The 21,242-nt window shown below is 35.0% G+C and overlaps 5 protein-coding genes across 6 annotated transcripts; 2 read left to right on the top strand and 3 right to left on the bottom strand.

Annotated features, from left to right (window-relative positions):
- Positions 1-1,022: 1,022 nt before the first annotated feature.
- LOC105637978 (protein STRICTOSIDINE SYNTHASE-LIKE 4) lies at positions 1,023-3,100 on the top strand. The gene is made up of 6 exons (XM_012221675.4): positions 1,023-1,447; positions 1,589-1,801; positions 1,921-1,988; positions 2,225-2,461; positions 2,555-2,687; positions 2,766-3,100. The coding sequence occupies exons 1-6, from the start codon at positions 1,301-1,303 to the stop codon at positions 3,036-3,038; spliced, it is 1,071 nt and encodes a 356-aa protein (XP_012077065.1). The 5' UTR covers positions 1,023-1,300; the 3' UTR covers positions 3,039-3,100.
- Positions 3,101-3,136: 36 nt separating this feature from the next.
- On the bottom strand, positions 3,137-6,797 carry LOC105637977 (proteasome subunit alpha type-6). Its single transcript, XM_089724757.1, has 9 exons — positions 6,516-6,797; positions 6,332-6,426; positions 6,163-6,244; positions 5,810-5,906; positions 5,357-5,415; positions 5,063-5,145; positions 4,340-4,435; positions 3,739-3,798; positions 3,137-3,426 (listed from the first exon to the last, which is right to left on the bottom strand). The coding sequence occupies exons 1-9, from the start codon at positions 6,589-6,591 to the stop codon at positions 3,334-3,336; spliced, it is 741 nt and encodes a 246-aa protein (XP_089580883.1). The 5' UTR covers positions 6,592-6,797; the 3' UTR covers positions 3,137-3,333.
- A 539-nt stretch (positions 6,798-7,336) lies between these two features.
- LOC105637979 (NagB/RpiA/CoA transferase-like superfamily protein) lies at positions 7,337-10,357 on the bottom strand. The gene is made up of 9 exons (XM_012221676.4): positions 10,095-10,357; positions 9,936-9,991; positions 9,557-9,715; positions 9,238-9,337; positions 8,888-9,030; positions 8,680-8,785; positions 8,130-8,268; positions 7,781-8,049; positions 7,337-7,655 (listed from the first exon to the last, which is right to left on the bottom strand). Exons 1-9 carry the CDS (start codon positions 10,188-10,190, stop codon positions 7,575-7,577), a joined length of 1,149 nt encoding a protein of 382 aa, XP_012077066.1. The 5' UTR covers positions 10,191-10,357; the 3' UTR covers positions 7,337-7,574.
- A 387-nt stretch (positions 10,358-10,744) lies between these two features.
- LOC105637982 (beta-galactosidase 15) lies at positions 10,745-14,521 on the bottom strand. The gene is made up of 13 exons (XM_012221679.4): positions 14,305-14,521; positions 14,009-14,217; positions 13,415-13,913; positions 13,235-13,322; positions 13,043-13,161; positions 12,768-12,929; positions 12,476-12,672; positions 12,291-12,394; positions 12,089-12,198; positions 11,752-12,003; positions 11,454-11,668; positions 11,057-11,333; positions 10,745-10,964 (listed from the first exon to the last, which is right to left on the bottom strand). The coding sequence occupies exons 1-13, from the start codon at positions 14,476-14,478 to the stop codon at positions 10,854-10,856; spliced, it is 2,517 nt and encodes an 838-aa protein (XP_012077069.1). The 5' UTR covers positions 14,479-14,521; the 3' UTR covers positions 10,745-10,853.
- A 1,099-nt stretch (positions 14,522-15,620) lies between these two features.
- LOC105637981 (protein trichome birefringence-like 16) lies at positions 15,621-20,665 on the top strand. Of its 2 annotated transcripts, XM_012221677.4 has the most exons (6): positions 15,621-15,823; positions 16,502-16,653; positions 16,910-17,008; positions 17,274-17,657; positions 18,211-18,406; positions 19,292-20,665. In XM_012221677.4, exons 2-6 carry the CDS (start codon positions 16,503-16,505, stop codon positions 20,145-20,147), a joined length of 1,686 nt encoding a protein of 561 aa, XP_012077067.1. In that variant the 5' UTR covers positions 15,621-15,823; position 16,502; the 3' UTR covers positions 20,148-20,665. The 2 variants fall into 2 exon arrangements, with proteins under 2 accessions (XP_012077067.1, XP_020536455.1); XM_020680796.2 differs by lacking the exon at positions 15,621-15,823 and having other exon boundaries at positions 16,512-16,653; positions 16,905-17,008.
- Positions 20,666-21,242: the final 577 nt, after the last annotated feature.

Genomic DNA, 21,242 nt, shown 5'->3' on the forward strand with positions numbered 1-21,242 from the left:
TAATTAAAAAAAAAAAAAAAAAGAAGTAGGCAAGCCACTAGGAATAAGCACGGATGATATCATATGCTAGTTTTATTACAAGTCGGTGCCACTCCTCGCAGCCTCACATCCATGATGAAAGCTATTTGGATTGAAGCATAAATGGACACCCATATTCAAAGTTTATCCATATTTTTCATATTTTATTTTTTTTTAAAAATTATTTGTACATATCCGACATTCAGTCCAACGTTCGAACTCAACCTCCTATTCTCCTAATATACTATATAGCGGGAATTTGTAAAATTGAAAGAAGAAAAGAGTTTATGTGAACAGAGATATCATTTCTTGATTCTTGAACAAGTAGTGGCTGATGAAAGAATGCCAAAGCTTCATATAAAGTCCAAGAAAGCCCAAAGATTCTCATGAAGATCAGAAAATGACTTATGAAGGAAAGCACAATGAAGCCAAATCAGCCATGTGCAAGTTGTGACTATTTAGTCTGATGTGATATACAAAGGTAGGCCACTTGCTATTATGGCGGCTTCCTGAGGAAATGAAATAGGTAAGCAATGTAAATGAACTCTGGCTTTTCACTGGGGATTTTTTTTTTTCTGCATCATACTTTCTGATTATATGTGCAAGAGCTAAATGCAGGCGAGCTCTTGTTGTTTTTGCATTTGTGTGAAAGACAATTGGTTCCAAGCTTTAATCTCTCTTTAATGTAGTTTACATTGTATCCTATGTTGCATGGTATCGGACACGAATAAAATTGGTGGAAATGATGAGAGGAAATAATATTTAAAATATAATTTTATGTGAAGAAACAGTATTTTATAAGGGAAACTGGACACGTGGAAATATTTCTGAAACGCCGAAACACCCATGGTTATAAGTTTCCGTGCATGATACGTCTTGAACTTATGGCTACGTGGACAACATTAAATGTGTTGAAGCCATTACTGATATGACTACTAATTCATATAGACCACAAATTAGTATTTCTTGGAGATACATCTCCATCTATTCACTTATCATTTAGACTATACATATGATGTGAAAGAATGTAATTATTTGGCTTTGATTTAATAGCAACGGAGTTTTATCACTGTGTTTGTGATTTTTCGATTTTAATGCTTAAAAATTTTGAGTTACTCCACTGTAAACTTAAAAAGAAGACAGTAGAAAATAAAAGTAGTTGGAGAGTTGACAGAATATCTAATGAGAGGTTAGAACTCCATCATCAATAATTCAAGATTTTTCCTTTCACCCATTCTACTGGAGCAGTTCAGGTTGCAATTAAACTCACCTTATCTAGACCATGAAAGGTTTTGTTACAGTGTCTTCAAGCTTTCTGCTCGCTTGCTTGCTTGCTTTTATCCTTCAGATCTTCTTCTTCTCTCCCATATCTCCCGACTTGCTTGAACTGCCTCCAGCTACTTCGCTTCCCACAAATAAGCGCTTACAGGTAATTAATTAAAGATCTTTATATATATATATGTATATATTTCTAATCCTGTTTCAATAGCTTTACGAGCTTTGTTGTTGAAAGCCCTTTGGTTTTTTTTTTTTTTTTTTTTTTTTTTCAAAAAAAAAAAAAATCCTCTAGGAAGTGATTAGACTTGGAGAAGGAACATTGGAAGGTCCAGAGGATGTCTGTGTGGACAGAGATGGTGTATTGTATACAGCAAGTAGAGATGGTTGGATCAAAAGATTGCATAGTAACGGAACCTGGGACAATTGGAAGAAAATAGACAGTAATGGTTTGCTTGGTATCACAATCTCAAAGGAAGGTGGTCTTATTGTCTGTGATGCTGAAATGGTACCATAAATACTTCTTTTGAAACAAAATTCTCAATCTTGTATTCTTTATTGATTAGGGAAAACAATTTATATATTGAAAGAAGAAACAATCTAATTAATGACTTATTATGAATCTAGGGTTTGCTTAAGGTTACTGATGATGGAGTAACAGTTCTTGCCTCAGAGATTAACGGGTCCAAGATAAGGTAAAAATCTCTGCAGATAGTTTTACTTGTATAGATATCTAAGCTTTTATATTAGATAAGGGTTTATCTTCTTGAGACTGACACAACATATAGATAAGCTATATGTAATCAAAATCTTGTTCTTTTGTGCATATTTGCTGGATGTAGAAAATATGAACACAATCACGTAGGTGAAAGATTGTTATTTATTCACGTAAGAAGATACCAGTCAACTGATTGTCGTATGCTTTGATCAGGTTTGCAGATGACGCGATTGAAACTTCAGATGGTAATATCTATTTCAGCGTCGCAAGCACTAAATTTGGGTTCCACAATTGGTATCTGGACCTGCTTGAGGCCAGACCAAATGGACAATTGCTCAAGTATGATCCTTCGATAAAGGAGACCTCAATTCTTCTTGATAATCTTTATTTCCCTAATGGTGTTGCTCTTTCAAAGGAAGAAGATTATCTGATCTTTTGTGAAACTTGGAAGTAAGTAATTTCACTCGCATTGAAAATGGAGCATAGCACATTGAAAATGGAGCAACTTTTGAGCATATATCGTGTTTCTTTCTTTCGAAACAGATTCAGGTGCAGCAAACATTGGCTCAAGGGTAATAACAAAGGAAAAACAGAAATTTTTGTTCAGAATCTTCCTGGTGGACCTGATAACATCAATCTTGCTCCTGACGGATCTTTCTGGATTGGTTTGCTACAGGTTCAAAATTCTATCAACTAAACCATTGTATCCTGATGCTCCAATTTCAAAGACTAATAAAAGGTTTTTCTGCTGCAGTTGACATCGGATTGGCTGAAATTTGTGCACACCTCAAAGTTATCTAAACACTTGGTAGCATCATTTCCGAAATTGATTGAACTAGTAACTGGACTCCGCAAGAAAGCAATGGTGGTGAATGTGGCAGCTGATGGCAGGATTATCAGGATGTTCGATGATCCTGTAGGGAAAGTAATGTCATTTGTGACTTCAGCTTTCGAGTTCGACGGTTACCTATACTTAGGAAGCCTCAACACCAACTTCATTGGAAAACTGCCATTGACATTGTACTAATGACTAAAGAGATCATCTTGGTAGTTGGAATTGTTAGCAATAAAGGTTTTCCTTAATTGAAATGATTCAGTTCATTGTCATTTCTTGACAAAGAAAAATGAAAATAAAAATGCAAATGCAGAAATTGTATTACCAGAGCCTGATAAGGTAATTTAACAAATCTAGAGCAGTGTAGTACACAATTTAAAGTAAAAATAGTCTCTTGCTCTTCTGTCCTCTTCTTGCATATCCTAATGACTTCAAATGCCAGGAGAATTGCCTCTACTCTGAAAGTAGCTTTGGTTACTCAAGAAAATCAGTCACGCTCACTAATGGCAGTCAGATGTTCATCAATCTCCTCAGTTGGCAACACTCTGAAAACTCGATTATCTGCTCTCACAACCCCCACCTGCAATGCACAAAATATTTTTATTGGAACTGATCCCTGAACCACTGCCAAATCCAGCAGACTGCCTCTGCTCTCATAAATAACAGATCAGACGGTAACAAGCTGAAAATAATCCAAATCCTACAGGAAGATGGATTTTTTTTTTGGGGGGGGGGGGGAGGGGGGTTTGAGGGGCTGCGCTCGGCTTTTAGCTTTCATCAGTTAACTTTGCTCGTGAATACGTAAAATATTTGCTATTAGCATCTTTTCATTTTCGCTCATTTTGATACTATCCTCACTAACTAATGAAGAAGAAAGAGAAAATGGTAATACCTCAATCTCAGTAGCCTTGAAGTCCTCTTGCAGAATAGATTGTAGAGCCGAAATGGCAGTCTGCCGGACAGTACAACTAGAGCAATTAGGACCTCTAAATATAGAATATCAGCTTGGGAACAGGTACAAAACTTATCAAATCATCAAAAAAAAAAGATTTGCCTAACTCAATCTAATAAAACCAGAAGCTAATAATCCTTTTCCCATATAACATAAGCTATTTATATGAATTAATTCATCAAGCCGACTAGGAAATCGTTCACAATGTTAATCTGATAATCTCCCTAAATTTTGTATTGAGTTGAACTCATACATACTGAACTAGGCAAGTTAAATTCCACTGCAACCTCAGAACAGAGAAAATGAAAGCACTTAGTTGAAAAGTTGATATCTAATGTCAATGCAAGTTAATCTCCTCTCTGTATCCAATTTAATGTTTGACGGGCAAAATAAGGGAATATTTAAAGAATGGAAGATCAGAAACCTCATATGCAAGCTAATTTCCCTCTTTCTTCTTTTCTAAAATTTTCCATAAAAAATCTAAATGAATAAATGCCTTTCAGCAACTTCCTTTTCAAGAAACAGAAAAAGACACAAGTACCTGCACAGTTTCCTCATAGGAGAAAGCAGGGTCATTTTTCATTTTCTTTTCCAAAAAATTAATAGCCTCTTGTTCTTTCAATCCAGCACTTGTGGCCTGCAACATATATTAAAAACATGATCCTTGAGCAGAAAGTGCCTTGAGTTTCACACAAATCAAGTCAAAATAAATTATCAAGAGACAACTCAATTAATTCAGTTTTACATGAAAAGAAGCATCCTGAAGTATAATATATAATGTCTTAAATGTTTAACTCACAAATATAGCATAAAGACCACTTTGCAACTTCTTTGAGAAGAAAATGCGTACATGTTAGAAATTTTTCTTCAAGATCTTATATTATTTTTTTCATATTGGCTTTACCAATCATGTTTCCTTCCATTACATCCAAACTCCCAAGAGCATGACCTGAGATATCCTAGAATATAGAAGCACTTGCAGCATGATTGCAATCAATTTCTACTCCATACAACAAACCCATCATGACCAGATACTTCAGAACGCTTTGGGATGGGATTCAAAAGTACAAATGACGATAAAATCAATGGTTAAGATGGGTTAATCTACTCCAAACCCACCAAAGGTTGCTAGCTCTATAATGATGATCACGAATGTCACACTTGCGTATGCATACCTTGCCATTCAGAAACAATACACATGGCATAAACATTATTAATGGTTGCACTTGTTCCCCTTGGTGAAAAGAATCAGTTTTTGACCTACCTTGTGACCGTAGAAGTGGCCAGCTGGATCACACTTGTAGAGCTGAGGCCCATTCTCCTCATCAATGCCCAAGACCATAGCAACTTCAAAGAAAATACATGAAAGTCGTTAAAAATTAATGGTTGCATATTTGCATATGTATGTATAACTACATATCCTTATGCATAAACATGTGGTGTATATGCATGGACACAAACATATTATGAACTACCACACAAAATTCAACCACATAAAAGCATTTACTCTCGTAAGTGAGAGAAAAAGGGACAGCGGTAGTAAAAACTAGACACATACCTACTCCAAGGGGTCTCATGTAAGCATGCTGAGTGTAAACCTGTGATTTATCTGCTATCCTACATGAGAAACCAGGATATAGTGTAAGTTCAATACAATTATTAGTTACCATAAACTAAAGGGGGAAATCTATCCCAATGACCACAGATGGATAATTGAGGATTGAAAACAATTATAAGAATGCAAGAGAAGCATGCATTAGAAACTATCTTAAGTCCTATCGAGGAGCCACTACCTTATGCCACAAACTGAGGATATGTCCACAATGTATGGGAACGTTTAGAAAGGCTCAGTTTTGACAATGAGGGCAGCATGCATTCAAATATGAGCTTAACTTGAGTGGAAACCAATCCAAATTGAAAAAACTCGCCACATATTGAATAGTTGCAGCGTGGAACATTGTTAAATAGTATAAATTCCACCATTACATATATTGATACAGAAATCCATTACCATTTGGCCAATACATCTACAGGCATTTCATATCCATATCTGAAACGAAACTCAGCTGCCTCATTCCGTGCTTGCTGGACCAAAGTTCTTGCATCAGCTGAAAAAAGACATAAAAAATCAACTTTCAAGCTTGTAATCCATAAAAATGAATTAAGCAAGAGTCTAAACTAATGGATGCTCCAATCATTTACAAAAGCAACATGGGAAACAAAGATGGGTTGACATATTAAAGAAAAATCATAGATATATGGCGTGCTCAGTTCAATCCAAAGACAACAAAGAATTACGGCACTAAGATTGAACTCTCATTGCATCACAACACCAAAAAAAACTCAAGAGAGACAGAAGCTGACCGGTCATGCCAGTAGCCAATAATCCAAGGTACTTGGTAATAGGAAAAAGGTGGGTAACACTAGTCTGATCCAAAAGCTTGTCCTGCTCAGTATTCAAAACAATTAACATTACCCAATTGAGCAAAAACCGAAATTCCCAGATAAGAAAAAAGAAACGGAACTCACTTACTGGAACTTTCTTCTGCGTGACAACACAGACAGAGTCCTTTCCGCGAACTCCGATCGAAGTGATGGCAGCTGCCTTTACAGCCTTAAACGCATATTCTGCAAAAATTAAGTGGCAAAAAGCTAAAAACATACGAGAAAAAGAAGGAAGCAATATGCGAAATAGCGAGAAAATTTTGATTACTCACCGACTTGGAAAAGACGACCTTCAGGGGAGAAGATTGTGATATGGCGATCGTAACCACCTCCACTTCCTCTACTCATTCTTTGTTCAGATTATGATATGGTTGCGATTTTAAAGAACTTCAACTGCGAAGCTCTTTTATGGACCTTGAACTCGATTTGATTTTCAGCACCAAAGTGACTCGCTGAACAAGAAAACTTTGTCCATAATACCCTCCAATCTTTACGATTTCAATAGAAAACAGCTTGCCGTTAATTTACAAAATCGTCGATTGCTTGAGATTATTAGGGTTTCTTCCCAGAAGTGCCTTGGGCTTTGGCCCAAATGAAAAGTCGGATGATGGTACATGCTTTAGCCTAAACCCCTGGCTATTTTTATCGAAATGGCCAAAACTTATTTTTCTTTCTTGATTCAGAAATAAAATCTACAGGATACATACCAATTAATAAATTTCACAATGATATATGTATATCCACTTGTTAATTCTTATTTCTCTTTTTTTTTTTCTTTAAAAAAAAAAAAATTTCCTTTGAAATTTTCACTGCAAGCATAAAAGGATGGGCTATGAAGCAAAGACCAAATGGAAAAAAAAAGCCTGAATTTTTAATTCTTCTAATCTTTTCAATTTCAATAATACAATACTAATTTTTCAGTCTGTCTACCTCTTACATCAATTTTATGTTGATGTTGCCATTATATCTCATAAGTAGGCCCACAACATGACACGTCAGCGAGAAATCATATTTTCTTTTTTAAATTGAAACAAAATGAAGTCTACTTGTGAAATCCAACTTGAACTTGGATTCAGAACCAACAGAAGACAGATACTTGAACTGCTATAACTTCAATTTCCAGTTATTTTCTACACCGCACAGGAGAAGGAAACTAATACAGAGTTGGCAATGAATCCACATAACTTTTTGCCAAGAACTTCCAAGGAAATGAAAGTTATGAAAGTTACAATTATTACGAAGAATACAGGGTGCTGATTCCAGCATTCTTTTAAAATTACCAGTTAACTTACATGCTAACACATTGGTATATGCAGTGACAGATGCCTCTCCTACACAACAGACTGCCCAACTGCACCTTTTACGAAATTCTTGATGTCAAAATAATCTGCACCTACCTTAGTGATGACACCCTGGTTGAACAACATAAATCATCAGATATAAATCTACTAAATATGCTCTGGTCATTTCAACCATTTTTGAAGTTGCATATGCAAAGAGGGGAATGCCTGAGATAGGAAAAGAGAGAAAGAGCTACCTTTTCTGTTATGATCCCACTTATCAAATTCGCAGGGGTAACATCAAAAGCTGGGTTCCAGATAGAGATCCCAGATGCAGCAACTTGCTCTCCAAGACCTCCACGTGTATTTAATAACTCTTTGGGTGATCTTTCCTCTATGACAATTTGGTTTCCAGAAGAAAGGCATAAATCGATGGAGGTCAATGGGGCAGCAACATAAAATGGAATGTTGTGATGCATAGCACATAAGGCAAGGCTGTAGGTCCCAATCTTGTTAGCAGTATCTCCTGAAAGTTAGCAACACATATTAGTTGCACAACCCAGAATTAGGAAATAAAGGAGATGAATCATCTTTACAATAGAGTACCATTTGCAGCCACACGGTCTGCTCCAACAATTACAGCACTCACTCGACCATCTTTCATCAATGCAGCTGCAGCAGAATCTGCTATAAGAGTAGCAGGTATTTTGTCATGCACCAACTCAAAAGCTGTGAGTCTAGCTCCCTGCAGTTAGAATTGAACTTCATAAATAAAATGAAAAGATAGTACAACAGCTGAAACCATATGAGATGAAGATTATCTGTCACAATCCTTATAATTGACCACTTTATTAATACCCAATTCATAAAATTCCTACCAAAAATCCAAACTATCAATGCTTGCAAGTGCACTAATTTGCAATGATTTATGAGTCATTTCTAGGCAAAATTTCATCATGATAGTGAAAGATAATGATCAGTATAGTAGTTTGATTGAGAAAGGTTGTTCATCACCGTTATAATCAAAATCTGCCATCATCATCATCATTATTTATCTCCATCCTTTAGAACAATTTTACTCAATAATCAGACATGGCCCCTTCTCTTACCACTACTTTGTTTAACCAATTTTTCAAAATCAAGGAAAATTGCTTACTTGATTGAAAGGACGAGTTTCTGTGCAATAGGCCCTCTCCAATACTCCATCAGTATGAAGTGAACGGATCACTCCCAGGGCAGTACCATATCCAGCTGTAGCAAGACTGGCAAAAAAAAAAAAAAGAACGAACAAAACCTAAAGACAGTTACACTTCAGCTTTTCTCGAAGACCAGACACATATACACATGATGAGAGGGAGACAGACCTGCCAGTATTACAATGGGTCAGAACAGAAAGCCTCTCGATGTTCTTCAGTTGGTTCTTAATAAAACTTGCTCCATGAGATCCAATTGCTTTGTTGGAAGCAACATCATCCTCGAGCATAATTTCAGCAGCTTCAATGTAAGCCTGTCAGAGATAATGAAAGTAGAGAAATGAAAAATAGTAGTGATATTCTCCAGCTTAGCCTATCAAAATATTGCTAGAAGAAAAGCAAAGTCTTTGTGCTTCAGGTTTTTGTCAATCTAGCAAAGACTAACAACTTTTAACATGGATTTGAGGACCAACTACAAGAAATTGACTACGTAAAAATTGAGCATGGCAAAATGATTCCACCTGAAAAACAGCCTTGGATTCTGATGTAGCAGCAGCTGTCTTTGATATAACTTCTTTAAGTTTTGTTGCAGCATCTGAAAGATTCACTGCAGTTGGCCGGCTGAAGAAACAATTAAGATTAATCCAATAATCAGCTACTTCCCATCAAAAGCAAATGAATTAGTTACGATTTCAAAAGCACAGGTAATTAGGCAATCACTGTATCAGGTCAAAATAACGAAAACACCTGAGGATAAGATTACCCAGATTAATTGCAATTCAAACAGTTGACGTACAAGGTTACAAGTCAGGCATCAGATTCAACCAAAAAAAAAAGTACCTTGAAACGAGATAGTCCAATTTCTGGAAGAGGAACGAGCCAGCATCATCAGATGTACCATTAAAATCCTGCAAGTTAAAAACTTCAACTGCGAGTGAGAGAGCTGCTGCAATAGCAATAGCAGGTGCCCCACGGACCACCATCTCTCTTATAGCAGACCTGAGACATTAAAAGTAGGTATAAAGTTGCACAATAAACTTGCAATATAGAAAAAGAAACACTCGCTATTTGACTAACTTCGTGATAACACAATTATGCCCATTTTCTACATTTTAAAGCACGACCAACTCGTTTTAAAAACGATTTATCCAACAAAAAATTAATGGGCAAGCAATTATTTTTCACAATTATATAAAAAGAGGGGTCTAAGAAATGATACCATCCATCTGATGCATCTCCGATAACCAGATATTCCGTCTCGAGAGGAAGCTTTCTCTGTTCAACGATAATTATATTTTCGATGAGTTTCCCATATATATATATATATAAAAAGATACGAGCTTTTGTTCAATTGCGGTGCCAGAAAGAGAGCGAGGACCTGGTCGAGGAGATGAAGCGAGCCGCGTTTGTAGCAGATAGACTGAAGAGTGTTACTAACTTCAAGCCCAACACTGGAATTAGAATTGGTTGCCATACTCGACTAGAAGAATCTATTCTGTTTTAGGGTTCCGCTTGAATTGCTTCCTTCTTTCCTCCTCTTCTATTGCAGACGGTGATCGGATTGGTTCATGCCGTAGTAGTCTTTTTCACTCGCACAGGGCCAATCTGGGGAAATTTATATTCTTTGCTCTGTTTGCTGCGTGTTTTTTCAGCGAATATCGATCAATTTACATTTTGCTCCTCGCAATTATACAAATATTTAATATCAAAGCCTCTCTGGAGGAAACTTTTGAACAGGAGGGAAATTCAAATTGCCTTTGAACGACACTATGCACAGTGATGCATATAATATTGCCTATAAACAACATATTCTAATTAAAACCTGAAATTTTAATTAATTAAATTCAAAGTATTATTCAATTTCAAGATTCTTTTGCATAGTGAGTAGAAGGTTAGTAAATTTGGATACATTTGCAAGATTCTATATTGTAGCTTGGATTGATGAAAAGAAATGGATATGTTGATAATTTTGAACATTCTATTTTAAAGCAGATGATTAAGAAAAGAGAAGCAGAAATTTCAAGTGGATTAAGAAAAAACCATTAATTAAGAACTTTATTAATTTATGAACAATTGATTACACGACTCAAACCTAAGCAAAAGTTCCCTAACAAAGAACAAAAACTGTAATTTCTTGCTAACATAAAGCTTCCACAGCTAGAGTGCTCACAACTTCTCTCCCACAAGTTGTTGGCCCAAATACATCTTTTGAAACTTTAATTGCACAACTCTCCTTCCCAACGCATGCCTGTCAATCATATATACAAATTAAATACATTTGTTTAATTTAAATAATTAATTAGCTCGTATAGAGCATGTTTATAGTTGATTAGCAGTTACCGTTCGGATGATTGAGAAAGCATCTTTTGATCCTTCACAAGTGCCTTTTACGAAGGAACCAGCAGTCCATTGAGGATCACCAAAGCTAGCAAATTGAATTGCTGAAATGGGTTTTCCATAGCATGAAAGCTCTATTGTGTCCCCTTCATTGCCCTTCCCACTTACTTTTCCTACTGTAACTGTTTGGAAATTTACTTCTCCTGGGTTTCCACCAAACTCTTCAAATAAAACCAACGTGTTTTCATCATCTTCAAGGAAGGAACGAGGGACATGATACCTAACAATGATTAAACAAAAACATTAGAGATTATACGTACGTACGTACGTACATACATACATACATATATATATATATATATATATGTTTATGAATTATAAAAAAATTTAGAATTCTCACCATCTCTGGGATGGTTGGCCACAATTACTCAGACATTTGTTGTTATCATATGGACCTCTATAATCACATTCCTTAGTCTCACAGCCATTCTCGTCAGCAATGAAACTTGGCCAATATCTCCCAATGTTGTGCCCATTTACCCAGGCAAATCCCTTTCCCATGCCTTGCAAATCCAACACAACTGCATCTTTTCCAAGGGGAGCTTTGAAAGTAGTCTGAGATTAAGTTTTTGAAGTTACTTAATCAATTTAAAAACCAAATCAACTAATAACACAAGTTTAATTAATTGACTAATTACCTTGTACCAAGTCATCATCCTATTTGTGGGAAGTTCATTATCTTCTTCCCATAATTTGGAAGAAAATGGTGAATCCAAGGTATAAAGTTGATTGTTGCTCGAGATTTGATGGTTCATTCCATGCAGTCCCACCCTGTATGACCATTTTGCTGAAGACAAGTCTTTAATTACAATCTCATCACCTTTGTGTCCAATCAATTCTACTGGACTTAGAATTCCAGTTTGTATCAAGTCGAACTTGGGACCGTAATTCTGTCAAACAAAGTAAAAAGATTGTTAACTAGTAACTCTTCATTCCCATTAATTATGATTAATTTACAGATTAATGAAGATATACCTGTAATCCAACTGTTCCACTGAGAATAGTAATTAAGTTGTGTCCTTCTCTCAAAGTGATGTTCTTTTCAAAAACATAATTGAAAACACCATATTTTGCCCATTCAGAACCTAATAACAAATGAAATTATTTTAGAAAATTAAATTAACAAAGGCACAAATATATACAAACAATCACAATAGATGGATATGGGATTACATACCAATATAATTTCCATTAACATAGGCATGAATAATGTGGCCACTGCCGTTGATTCGAAGAGATAAATCATGACTCAAAATTGGATCATCTTTCTTGATATTCAATCTGTTAATTGCCAAATAATTAAAGTTCATATATACAATTAAAAAAATACAAAAATAAATTAAAGATGTTAGAATCACATGCCTGGTCATATGCCAAAGATAATCGCTAGCATCATTAGTAGCAGCTTTTTGATCAATAAGTTGATTTGCATGAAAATGACCCTTCCCGTGGAGTACAGTTGCGTCAGTGTTTTCTGGCCTCCATGACCATTTAAGAGAATAGGGTTCATCCTCTGCTTCGTTTTTTCTCTTCACCATCTCTACAGTTTGAGTTTGCACCTATTCATTAATTTATATATAGGCAAGTTAGTTTCAGAGAGTTGTTAAAATAATACTAACTAGTAATAACACAATAAATAACTAAACTTAATCACCTTAGCTGTATTATAAGCTACATTCTTGCAGTCGGGAAGAATACTAACAGACCATGCAGGAACTATGTACGTAGTTCCTTGAAACTCAATAGTAGCATCTAGTGAGGTATTTGCATTGCCGAAAAAGCAGCTCGATCCTTTCTCACTTGCATAAACAGTTGCCTGCAAGTTCAGGAAGTAAAATATAATTATATAATTAATTAATATCAAAACATGCAACAGGATGATTGTATTTACATGTATAATCTCCAAAACCAAATTAATAATATATTTACCGTAACAGAATTGTTATAATCTACTGCGGAGATGTTCCCATGAGTAAGAATGTATTCCATGGAATGCAAAACATCGTGAAGTTGCTTCAAGTGGCCATATTTTGGTTGATTCAAATTTCCTGTTAAGAATTTCAATATGAGCATATATCTGATGCTGATAAAAAACAGAAATTAAAAATACAAATATATTACCATATTCATCAAGAGGTGCATCATAATCATAGGAAGTGGTTATATATGGACCTCCGGCTGTTCTCCCAAGATTAGTCCCACCATGATACTGAAAATTGAACCAATTAATGCAAATAAACCATAACTTAATCATATACTAAATAATCAATTTTACTAATTAAATGATTACTTGATGATTACCATGTAGTAGTTTTGGAATGTGCCTCCGAGTTGGAAAAATCTAGCAACAGCAAAAGCAAGATCCTCAGCAGTCCTGTGTGGGTCCTTACCGCCCCAACTCTTAAACCAACCAGTCCAATTTTCAGTCCACATTTTTGGACTATTAGGGTTATTAGGTGTGAATTGATCGCAGTACCATCCATTGCATGTGTTGATCATTGGCTGGGGAGCATTATCTTGTTGGCACATAATCCATGGAACTCCAATGTCAAGCGATTGAGCCATACTCGCACACCAGTCAATATATGCCTCTCCACCTACTCCATAAGCAGACATCACATTTCCATATTCATTCTCAACCTGTGCAATAATAATTGGACCTCCTTGGGATGCAAAAAGATTTTCTTCTTTCATCATATTTACTATCAATGTGGTGAAATTTTGCATTTCATTCATAAACACATCATTGGCTGTGCGTAGCTCAACACCAGGCAAATTATGCAACCACACAGGAAACCCTCTGAAAGAAGAAAAGAAAATTTTTATTTCAGATTAAAAGAAGAGTCAACAGAAATCATAACTATAAGTTAAAGCCTTTTGTATATATATATTTACCCATAATTCCATTCAGCACAAACATAAGGTCCAATTCGAAGAACTGCATATAGTCCTTCAGCTCGAACGGTCTTGATAAACCTTATGAGATCAAGATTACCACTGAAATCATATTGACGACGAACGGGTTCATGAGCATTCCAAAAAACATATGTTTCAATGGCATCTAATCCACCTTCTTTTGCTTTCCTAATGAGGTCAGGCCACATCTATCAAACCCAAAATAAACAAGTTAGAAATGAGAAATTAACCGTCTGTTCTTTATGAAATATTAGCCATTTGGCACGTAAATTTACCCCAACTGTGCTTCTGGGATAGTGAATAGAGCCAGATAGCAAAACTCTGTGTTTCCCGTCAATTTTAATGGCTCTTCCATCATAAGCAACCAGTGTGGCAGAAGCCAATAAATGAAGGGTCAGAAAAGAAAAGCAAGTTAAAGTCGCAGACAAATTAAATTTTGCAGAAGCCATTTCTATGGAGTGTTGAAACTAAGAACCGAACGATGATGACAGGAATGTATGAAGGCTCTATTTATATAGAGACAATAGGATAAATATATCTCTGAAGGCTTCTGGATATCTTTACAGTTTATCCAAATCTAAACTGAAGATTATCATTTTGAAAAAAAAAAAAAAAAAAAAATCTAAATCGCAAATTATTTGGCTTAAACATGCTAACGCCTTCATCCACGTTTGACTTGAATTTGGAAAATCAAATTATTTGAAAAGTTTACGTGCAACAAAATTACTGCTAGTTTAAAAAAAATTAGTTTAATTAGTTTGATAGACAACTAATGATGGTAATTTTAATTATTATCAGAGGTGATAAGGTTTCCTAATTTCAACATTTTGTTATTCATATTTTATTTTTTTTTTAAGGAAAAACAAATTTGAAACCGTAGAAAGACACGTATTGGTATCCAATGCAATACTTTGTCAATTGTGTATAATTAATAACTAATCCATGTATTATTCTTTCTATTTTTGCAGTATTTTAAACGTAATAAATTGAAACACTCCATGGAAATTTAGATTTCCTAATCAAATCATTTCTTTAATAATTCATTTATTTCTTTATAAAAATATATTGTTGTAACAGTTTTTATATTTGTATATATAGTTTTAAATTATTTGGAGTATTTGGACAAATTTCTATATTTTGAATAAATTTTTTATTTTAAAATTCTTTAAAACTCTTAATTTTTATATAGATTTGCTATAGTATATTTTAAATTCTTGTTTCTTACAGTAGTTGTTCTTAGAATAATAATAATATAAAGAGAGATTATGATTTTTTTTAAATAAAAAATTTTATGCATTTAGATGCCATGATTTGAAAAATATAATTATTATTATTATAAGTTTCATTTTATGAAAAAATAAGTAAAAATTATAATTTAATAATATTAATTAAAATTTTAATTTACGTGTAAGTTAAATTAGGACTCAAATTATGAGATGGATAAAGTATTAATTATATAAAAATAGGATAAAATAAAAAGTATATATAAAAATTATTCTTTTACTAAAAAGCGAGTAAAATTCTCGTGACGTTTTTGTATTTGACGATCGTGTCTGGACACGGGTGGCTTCTTCCACAAACATTTGTCAAAATTCAAAGACAAGACGGTGGTGCCATTTCCGCTCCACTCATATTGTTTTATAATATTAATAGCTACTTCCAATCCTGTCCTTTTCTCTGTCCCTCGCTTTCTCTTCTCTTTTCATTTCTTATGATACCTGAAATACCATTTACATAATTATTCTCCTTATTTCTTTTCATTGCTTGTTTTGCTCACAGATTCTTGCTTATCAGGTACTTCTCTCAATCAGTTTGCACTTTTCTATTTTCCATGAATACAAAAAAGCATCGGTTACTTCTCTTAGATCGAAACTGCAGGATCTGTGTATCATTAATCCGGAATTATCGACTTTTTAATCAGTCATTGCTTTCTATAATTTTTTTTGCTTTTTTCCCTTTCCATGCATGAAAATGGCTTGAATGATAAACTGGAAAAATTGTATTCTGATTACAATCATTAAACAAATTTAATAATAAGGGTAATAATAATCAGCGTTTTCATTATTAATCGTTGTTAATAATGTGTATTAGTATTATAAAACTTTATTATCCCAGCGAAGTAGTAGCCTTCTCAACTGTTTTGACTTAATTATTTGAAAATTTCTCAGTTTGAGCTTTTTATGTGGAAATTAGAGGTTTTTTAGGAGACGGGTCTTATATATATATATATATAATTAATTAATTAATTAATTAATTAATTGCACTTGGAGAGGTTTTTTAGGAAATGAGTCTTGTAAATATTAATAATTAATTGAATTCGAAGACACTGATATGATTAAACTACAATTAGTAGCATGTTTTGTTTACCTTTTGTAATAATTCTTTTATATAGATTGAAGGACTATTTAAAGCAAGCCCAGTGCCTTTGGCAACAATTTTTACAAGTTTACTTGTTCATATTTGTGCATTTAGGATGCAAGGAGGCTTTTCCAAATTCAGGAGTAAAAAAACCTCTCTTCTTTTCATTGCTATTGTGGGGACTATAACTCTCATATGGGCGTGGGATGGAACGCTATTTCTCACTAACATACTTCCTCCTAAAGGGCAGTTGCAACTATCTGAAGGTATGTTTGCCAGTGTATAACTTTGACATATGGGTGTTTTCAATTTTATATTGGCATTTCTTCATGTAATCTTTACTGAATAATCATGTTACTGAACGATCTTTATAAATGGTAAACTTTTTGGAATGACAGTCATAGTTATTGTTCGTTCATGTAATCTATACTGAATTATGGTTGTGAAAATTTGCAAACTTAGTATTTGTCTTCCCGTATTGTGAGATTGGCATTTTAATGGCCAGTGTTATTCTTAGTTCAGTACGTTCAGAATCACATTTACATGCAAGCAAAGATATGAATTTGGCTGATCAGGATCCTGCAAACAACTATTCAACAAGAACACTTGTTCAAGAGAAAGGTATTAGTATATTGCTGCTTTTTCTTTTGCATTCTTTATTATGATAAGAAACCTGATGAAGATTTTCTGGCTTAGCCAGTATGTGATTTTAGCTAACTTGTTCTCATTTTATCTTGCGGATATAGTAGCGTGAAGCAGGTCTGTTATAATATCTACTTTCCATTTTCTGTTACTCCTTCCAGTATTTTTGGAATTTTATTGTAACTTGATATAAGTGTCTCTTTAAGTGCATACCAGAACTTATGAGACGAATGTGATTATGCAGAAACTGTCCCAGCTACAAAGGATACAGAAGCAAAAAGCAAACAGGTCCTGGAAGCTGGAAAGCATAACCAGAATGAAGGAGATAAAAATTTGAAAGAAACAGAACAAACTTTGGATTTGGCAGCACTGTTTGATTCAGATAATCAGGTTGTGACAGAAACAGAAGCTAAAGACAAACAGGTTGTGGAATTCAAAATAAGTAGCAGTGCAGAGAGCTCTACCTTGACAGAATCACTAGGAAAGCAAAACAAAAATGGAAGAGAAACAGATTTGAAACAAAAAGAAGAAAACCAGGATTTTGCAATGGCAATTGTTACTGCAAATATGAGCTCTTCCCTGGAGGAACAAGATGAGAACAATTCTACAATGCTTGTGCATACCCAAGGTATTTGCTGCTCGTGTGCTGTTATTTGCTTTTTATTTGTGAGATGAGTTATATGCATGCTTCTCTATTTAGGCAATTTGCTTCATTATATACCTTGTTTACGTGTAAGCAATAGATACTTGAGTGGTTTCCGGAACCAATACTGGATATGCTGAAAAAGGGTTATTTTTAATTTTTCTTTAAAATGGTCCATATTATTTTCAGAGTTTTTGGCTGTCAACTCTGGAGGGTGGTCTCTTATGATGAGCACAAAAAACATGAATGCTTAACCATGCCATATTGGCTGATAATATTTCCCTGATAATTTCAACTTCATCATGACTTTCCTTTATAATTGGTAAAATGACTATCAAATCTTGGAGACTGAGTTTTCCTGTGCTCTGATCTGCAGCTACTTTGGGACATAGAGTTTATTGAGCGTACTTGACATTTATTATTTTATTTTCCCAATGACATAGTTGAGACGCATGAGCATTGATGCAATTCTATTAAGATATCTACTATTATATTATTTATAACTAGCAATTCTCATTTTATCTGATCGTCTCTCCAGCCTGTAATTATGCAAAAGGGAAATGGGTAGTAGATGATACCCGGCCTTTGTATTCTGGGTTTGGCTGTAAGCAATGGCTGGCACAAATGTGGGCCTGCCGGTTGATGCAACGTACAGACTTTGCTTATGAGAAGCTGCGGTGGCAACCAAACAATTGCCAAATGGAAGAATTTGAAGGGGAAAAGTTCTTGAAAAGGTATCACTGCATTCTTTTTTGTTTGAACGTAAGCGTATTATGTGTCAGACTTTTTCATGGTTTTTCAATATGGTCATGGATTACGACTTAAGATGAATTGGTTCTATCACTAGAAACCAACTTACTGTGCCCTGTACTTATGTATGCATTCTGGAGTGCATAGATTCCATCTATATATATATATCTCGAAATTGACTGTTTTTAAGTTCTGAGAATGGTAACCAAGATGTTTCTCCTTGAACTTACTTGTGGGATTTGGTTGGAGTTTGGAATAACAGAATGCAAATTGAATCTAAAGTAAACACATGAACAAGTGAGAAAACAGTTCTGGTGACACCTATACTGCTTTAGTTGGAAAATGTCAATGCATCCACTAACACGATTTCTCAGTATAATTATAGGTGTGATAATCTTAACTCTTAGCCTTGATTTTTAGGCAAGTCATGGTACAAATCAGACAGCTTTTTTGGAGGAATCTAAGTACTGTTTTGAATCATTGTAGGGTTTGTGGTATGATGCTCTTTTATTTGAGAGATAATATAATCAGCCTTGAGTTGTATGCCTGTTAGGATGAGCCTTCTGTGGTTCAGTAAGCATGAGCCAGACTTGATGTTTGCTTAATTTGATGGGAAGTACCATTAAATATGCATAAGCCAATGCCTGAGTTGATGTTCACTTCAGATCTAACTTGAATACCAGGCTTACTACTTGATTTTGATAAAAAGTGCTGTCATTAACTTGTTATAATTTGCCAACTCATTAGTTTATATGCTAAAAAGCACCCACTATCTTGCAATATGTCTGCGTGTTGACTATCTCCATTCCTTGCTTTAAAATATGCATCTTTTTGTCTGATCTTATGATCATTGAATTGACACATGTCAGGATGCAAGACAAGACTCTAGCTTTTGTTGGAGATTCATTGGGCAGACAGCAATTCCTGTCCATTATGTGTATGATCACAGGGGGAAAGGAGAGGCATGATGTCATTGATGTGGGACATGAATATGGATTTGTCAAACCTCACGGTGGTGTCCGCCCTAATGGATGGGCATATCGGTTTCCAAGCACTAATACTACTGTCCTTTATTACTGGTCAGCTTGCCTTTGTGACTTGGAACCTATTGATATCAAAAACCCACCCACTGATTATGCCATGCATCTCGATCGGCCACCTGCTTTTTTGCGCCTGTTTCTTCACAAAATAGATGTTCTCGTTCTCAACACAGGGCATCATTGGAACCGAGGGAAGCTTAGGGCAAATCGCTGGGTCATGCATGTGGGTGGTATGCCCAACACTAACAAGAAGCTGGCAATGATTGGAGATGCCAAAAATTTTACAATTCACAGCATTATCAATTGGGTGAATATGCAGCTTCCAAAAAATCCGCGTTTAAAAGCCTTCTATAGGAGCATCTCACCTAGGCATTTTGTTCATGGTGACTGGAACACTGGGGGAAGCTGTGACAAGACCACCCCTATGTCCATAGGAAAGGAAGTATTGCAAGATGAATCTAGTGATTATAGTGCTGGCCATGCAGTGAAGGGGACGGGGGTTCAGCTGTTGGACATAACAGCATTGTCCCAGGTGAGAGATGAGGGTCACATATCAAGGTATAGCATTACCGCCTCACCAGGAGTACAAGATTGCTTGCATTGGTGTCTCCCTGGTGTTCCCGACACATGGAATGAAATCCTTTTTGCACAAATTAGTGACATATCTCAAGTGCAGAATGAATAATTGTTGATAGATATTATTTTAAGAAAATATTATTCTTTTTCAGTGGATCACCATCATACTATGGAGAAGAAAAGGTTCGCTGATCTCATTAACAGAGTTTCTCATTGGATTTTATCCGCTGAATTTTGACACATGGAGAAATTTCTATTAGTTAGTTCTCATGGTAGATCGTTGTTATTGTAGAAGTAGCCTCTTAGGCATAAAGCTCATCTGACCCGATTCCTATGTGTTATAATGTTGCACTTCTTTCAGAATTAAAGCCGCTGGATAAACTGCAGCTACATTTGTACCCCAGACATGGCAGAAAGTTAAGGCATTTTTATAATTTCTGCAAATATAGGGTCATATAGGAGGAAGAGGGAGAATAAGCAGAAAAAGTGTTTTGGGAATTTTGAATTGATGTAATTGATTGTGCAAATGCAAGTAAAAGTCCACATGATTGCAATGTATACCGTTTGAGAAACTTACCTATGATATTCTTTCATCATACGACCATAAATGAAACAATAATTGCAGTCTTTTTCTTGTTCCTTGATCTCATTGATGTGAAAAAGAATTCCCTTTTGATGCCTGTTGGTGCTTTATTTCCTTTTCCTACATATTACTTTTTGCTTTGGATTTGAAAAAGCTGTGCTGGTTGTGTGTATGGTGTTGTAGTTACTAAGCAAAGGGACATGTGATTTGCACCTAGCGGTAGCAGGTAGGTAAAATCCTTCTCTTTTGCATGTCTCGCGTGGTGCATTCGATGGCTGAGGAAGGTTTGTTCAATGTGGACCGCTCGTTGACATGCTCTTTTCAGATTTTCCACCTAAAACCGATTAAAAAACATTCAATTTTATATTTCTTTTGTAATATTTGCCAATTACTATTAATTTTTTTAGAAAAGAGAGCACCCAACATATAATTATTTGAATATAAAAACAAAATTGCTTTAAAATTAAAAATGCGCAGTTAATTAACTATTTGATTTTGATAATAAGGGCCTTTGAAAGCAAATTTGAAGGGTACAAAATTTCAATTCAGCGTCCCTGTTCCATCCACGTCGCCGATGATCAATTAACAAGCCATCAAATCAAAATCATATCAAAGGTAGTG

The sequence above is a fragment of the Jatropha curcas genome, chromosome 8 (assembly GCF_041381405.1).
Source record: "Jatropha curcas cultivar XTBG-Jc1 chromosome 8, XTBG_Jcur_1.0, whole genome shotgun sequence".
Lineage (NCBI taxonomy): Eukaryota > Viridiplantae > Streptophyta > Magnoliopsida > Malpighiales > Euphorbiaceae > Jatropha > Jatropha curcas.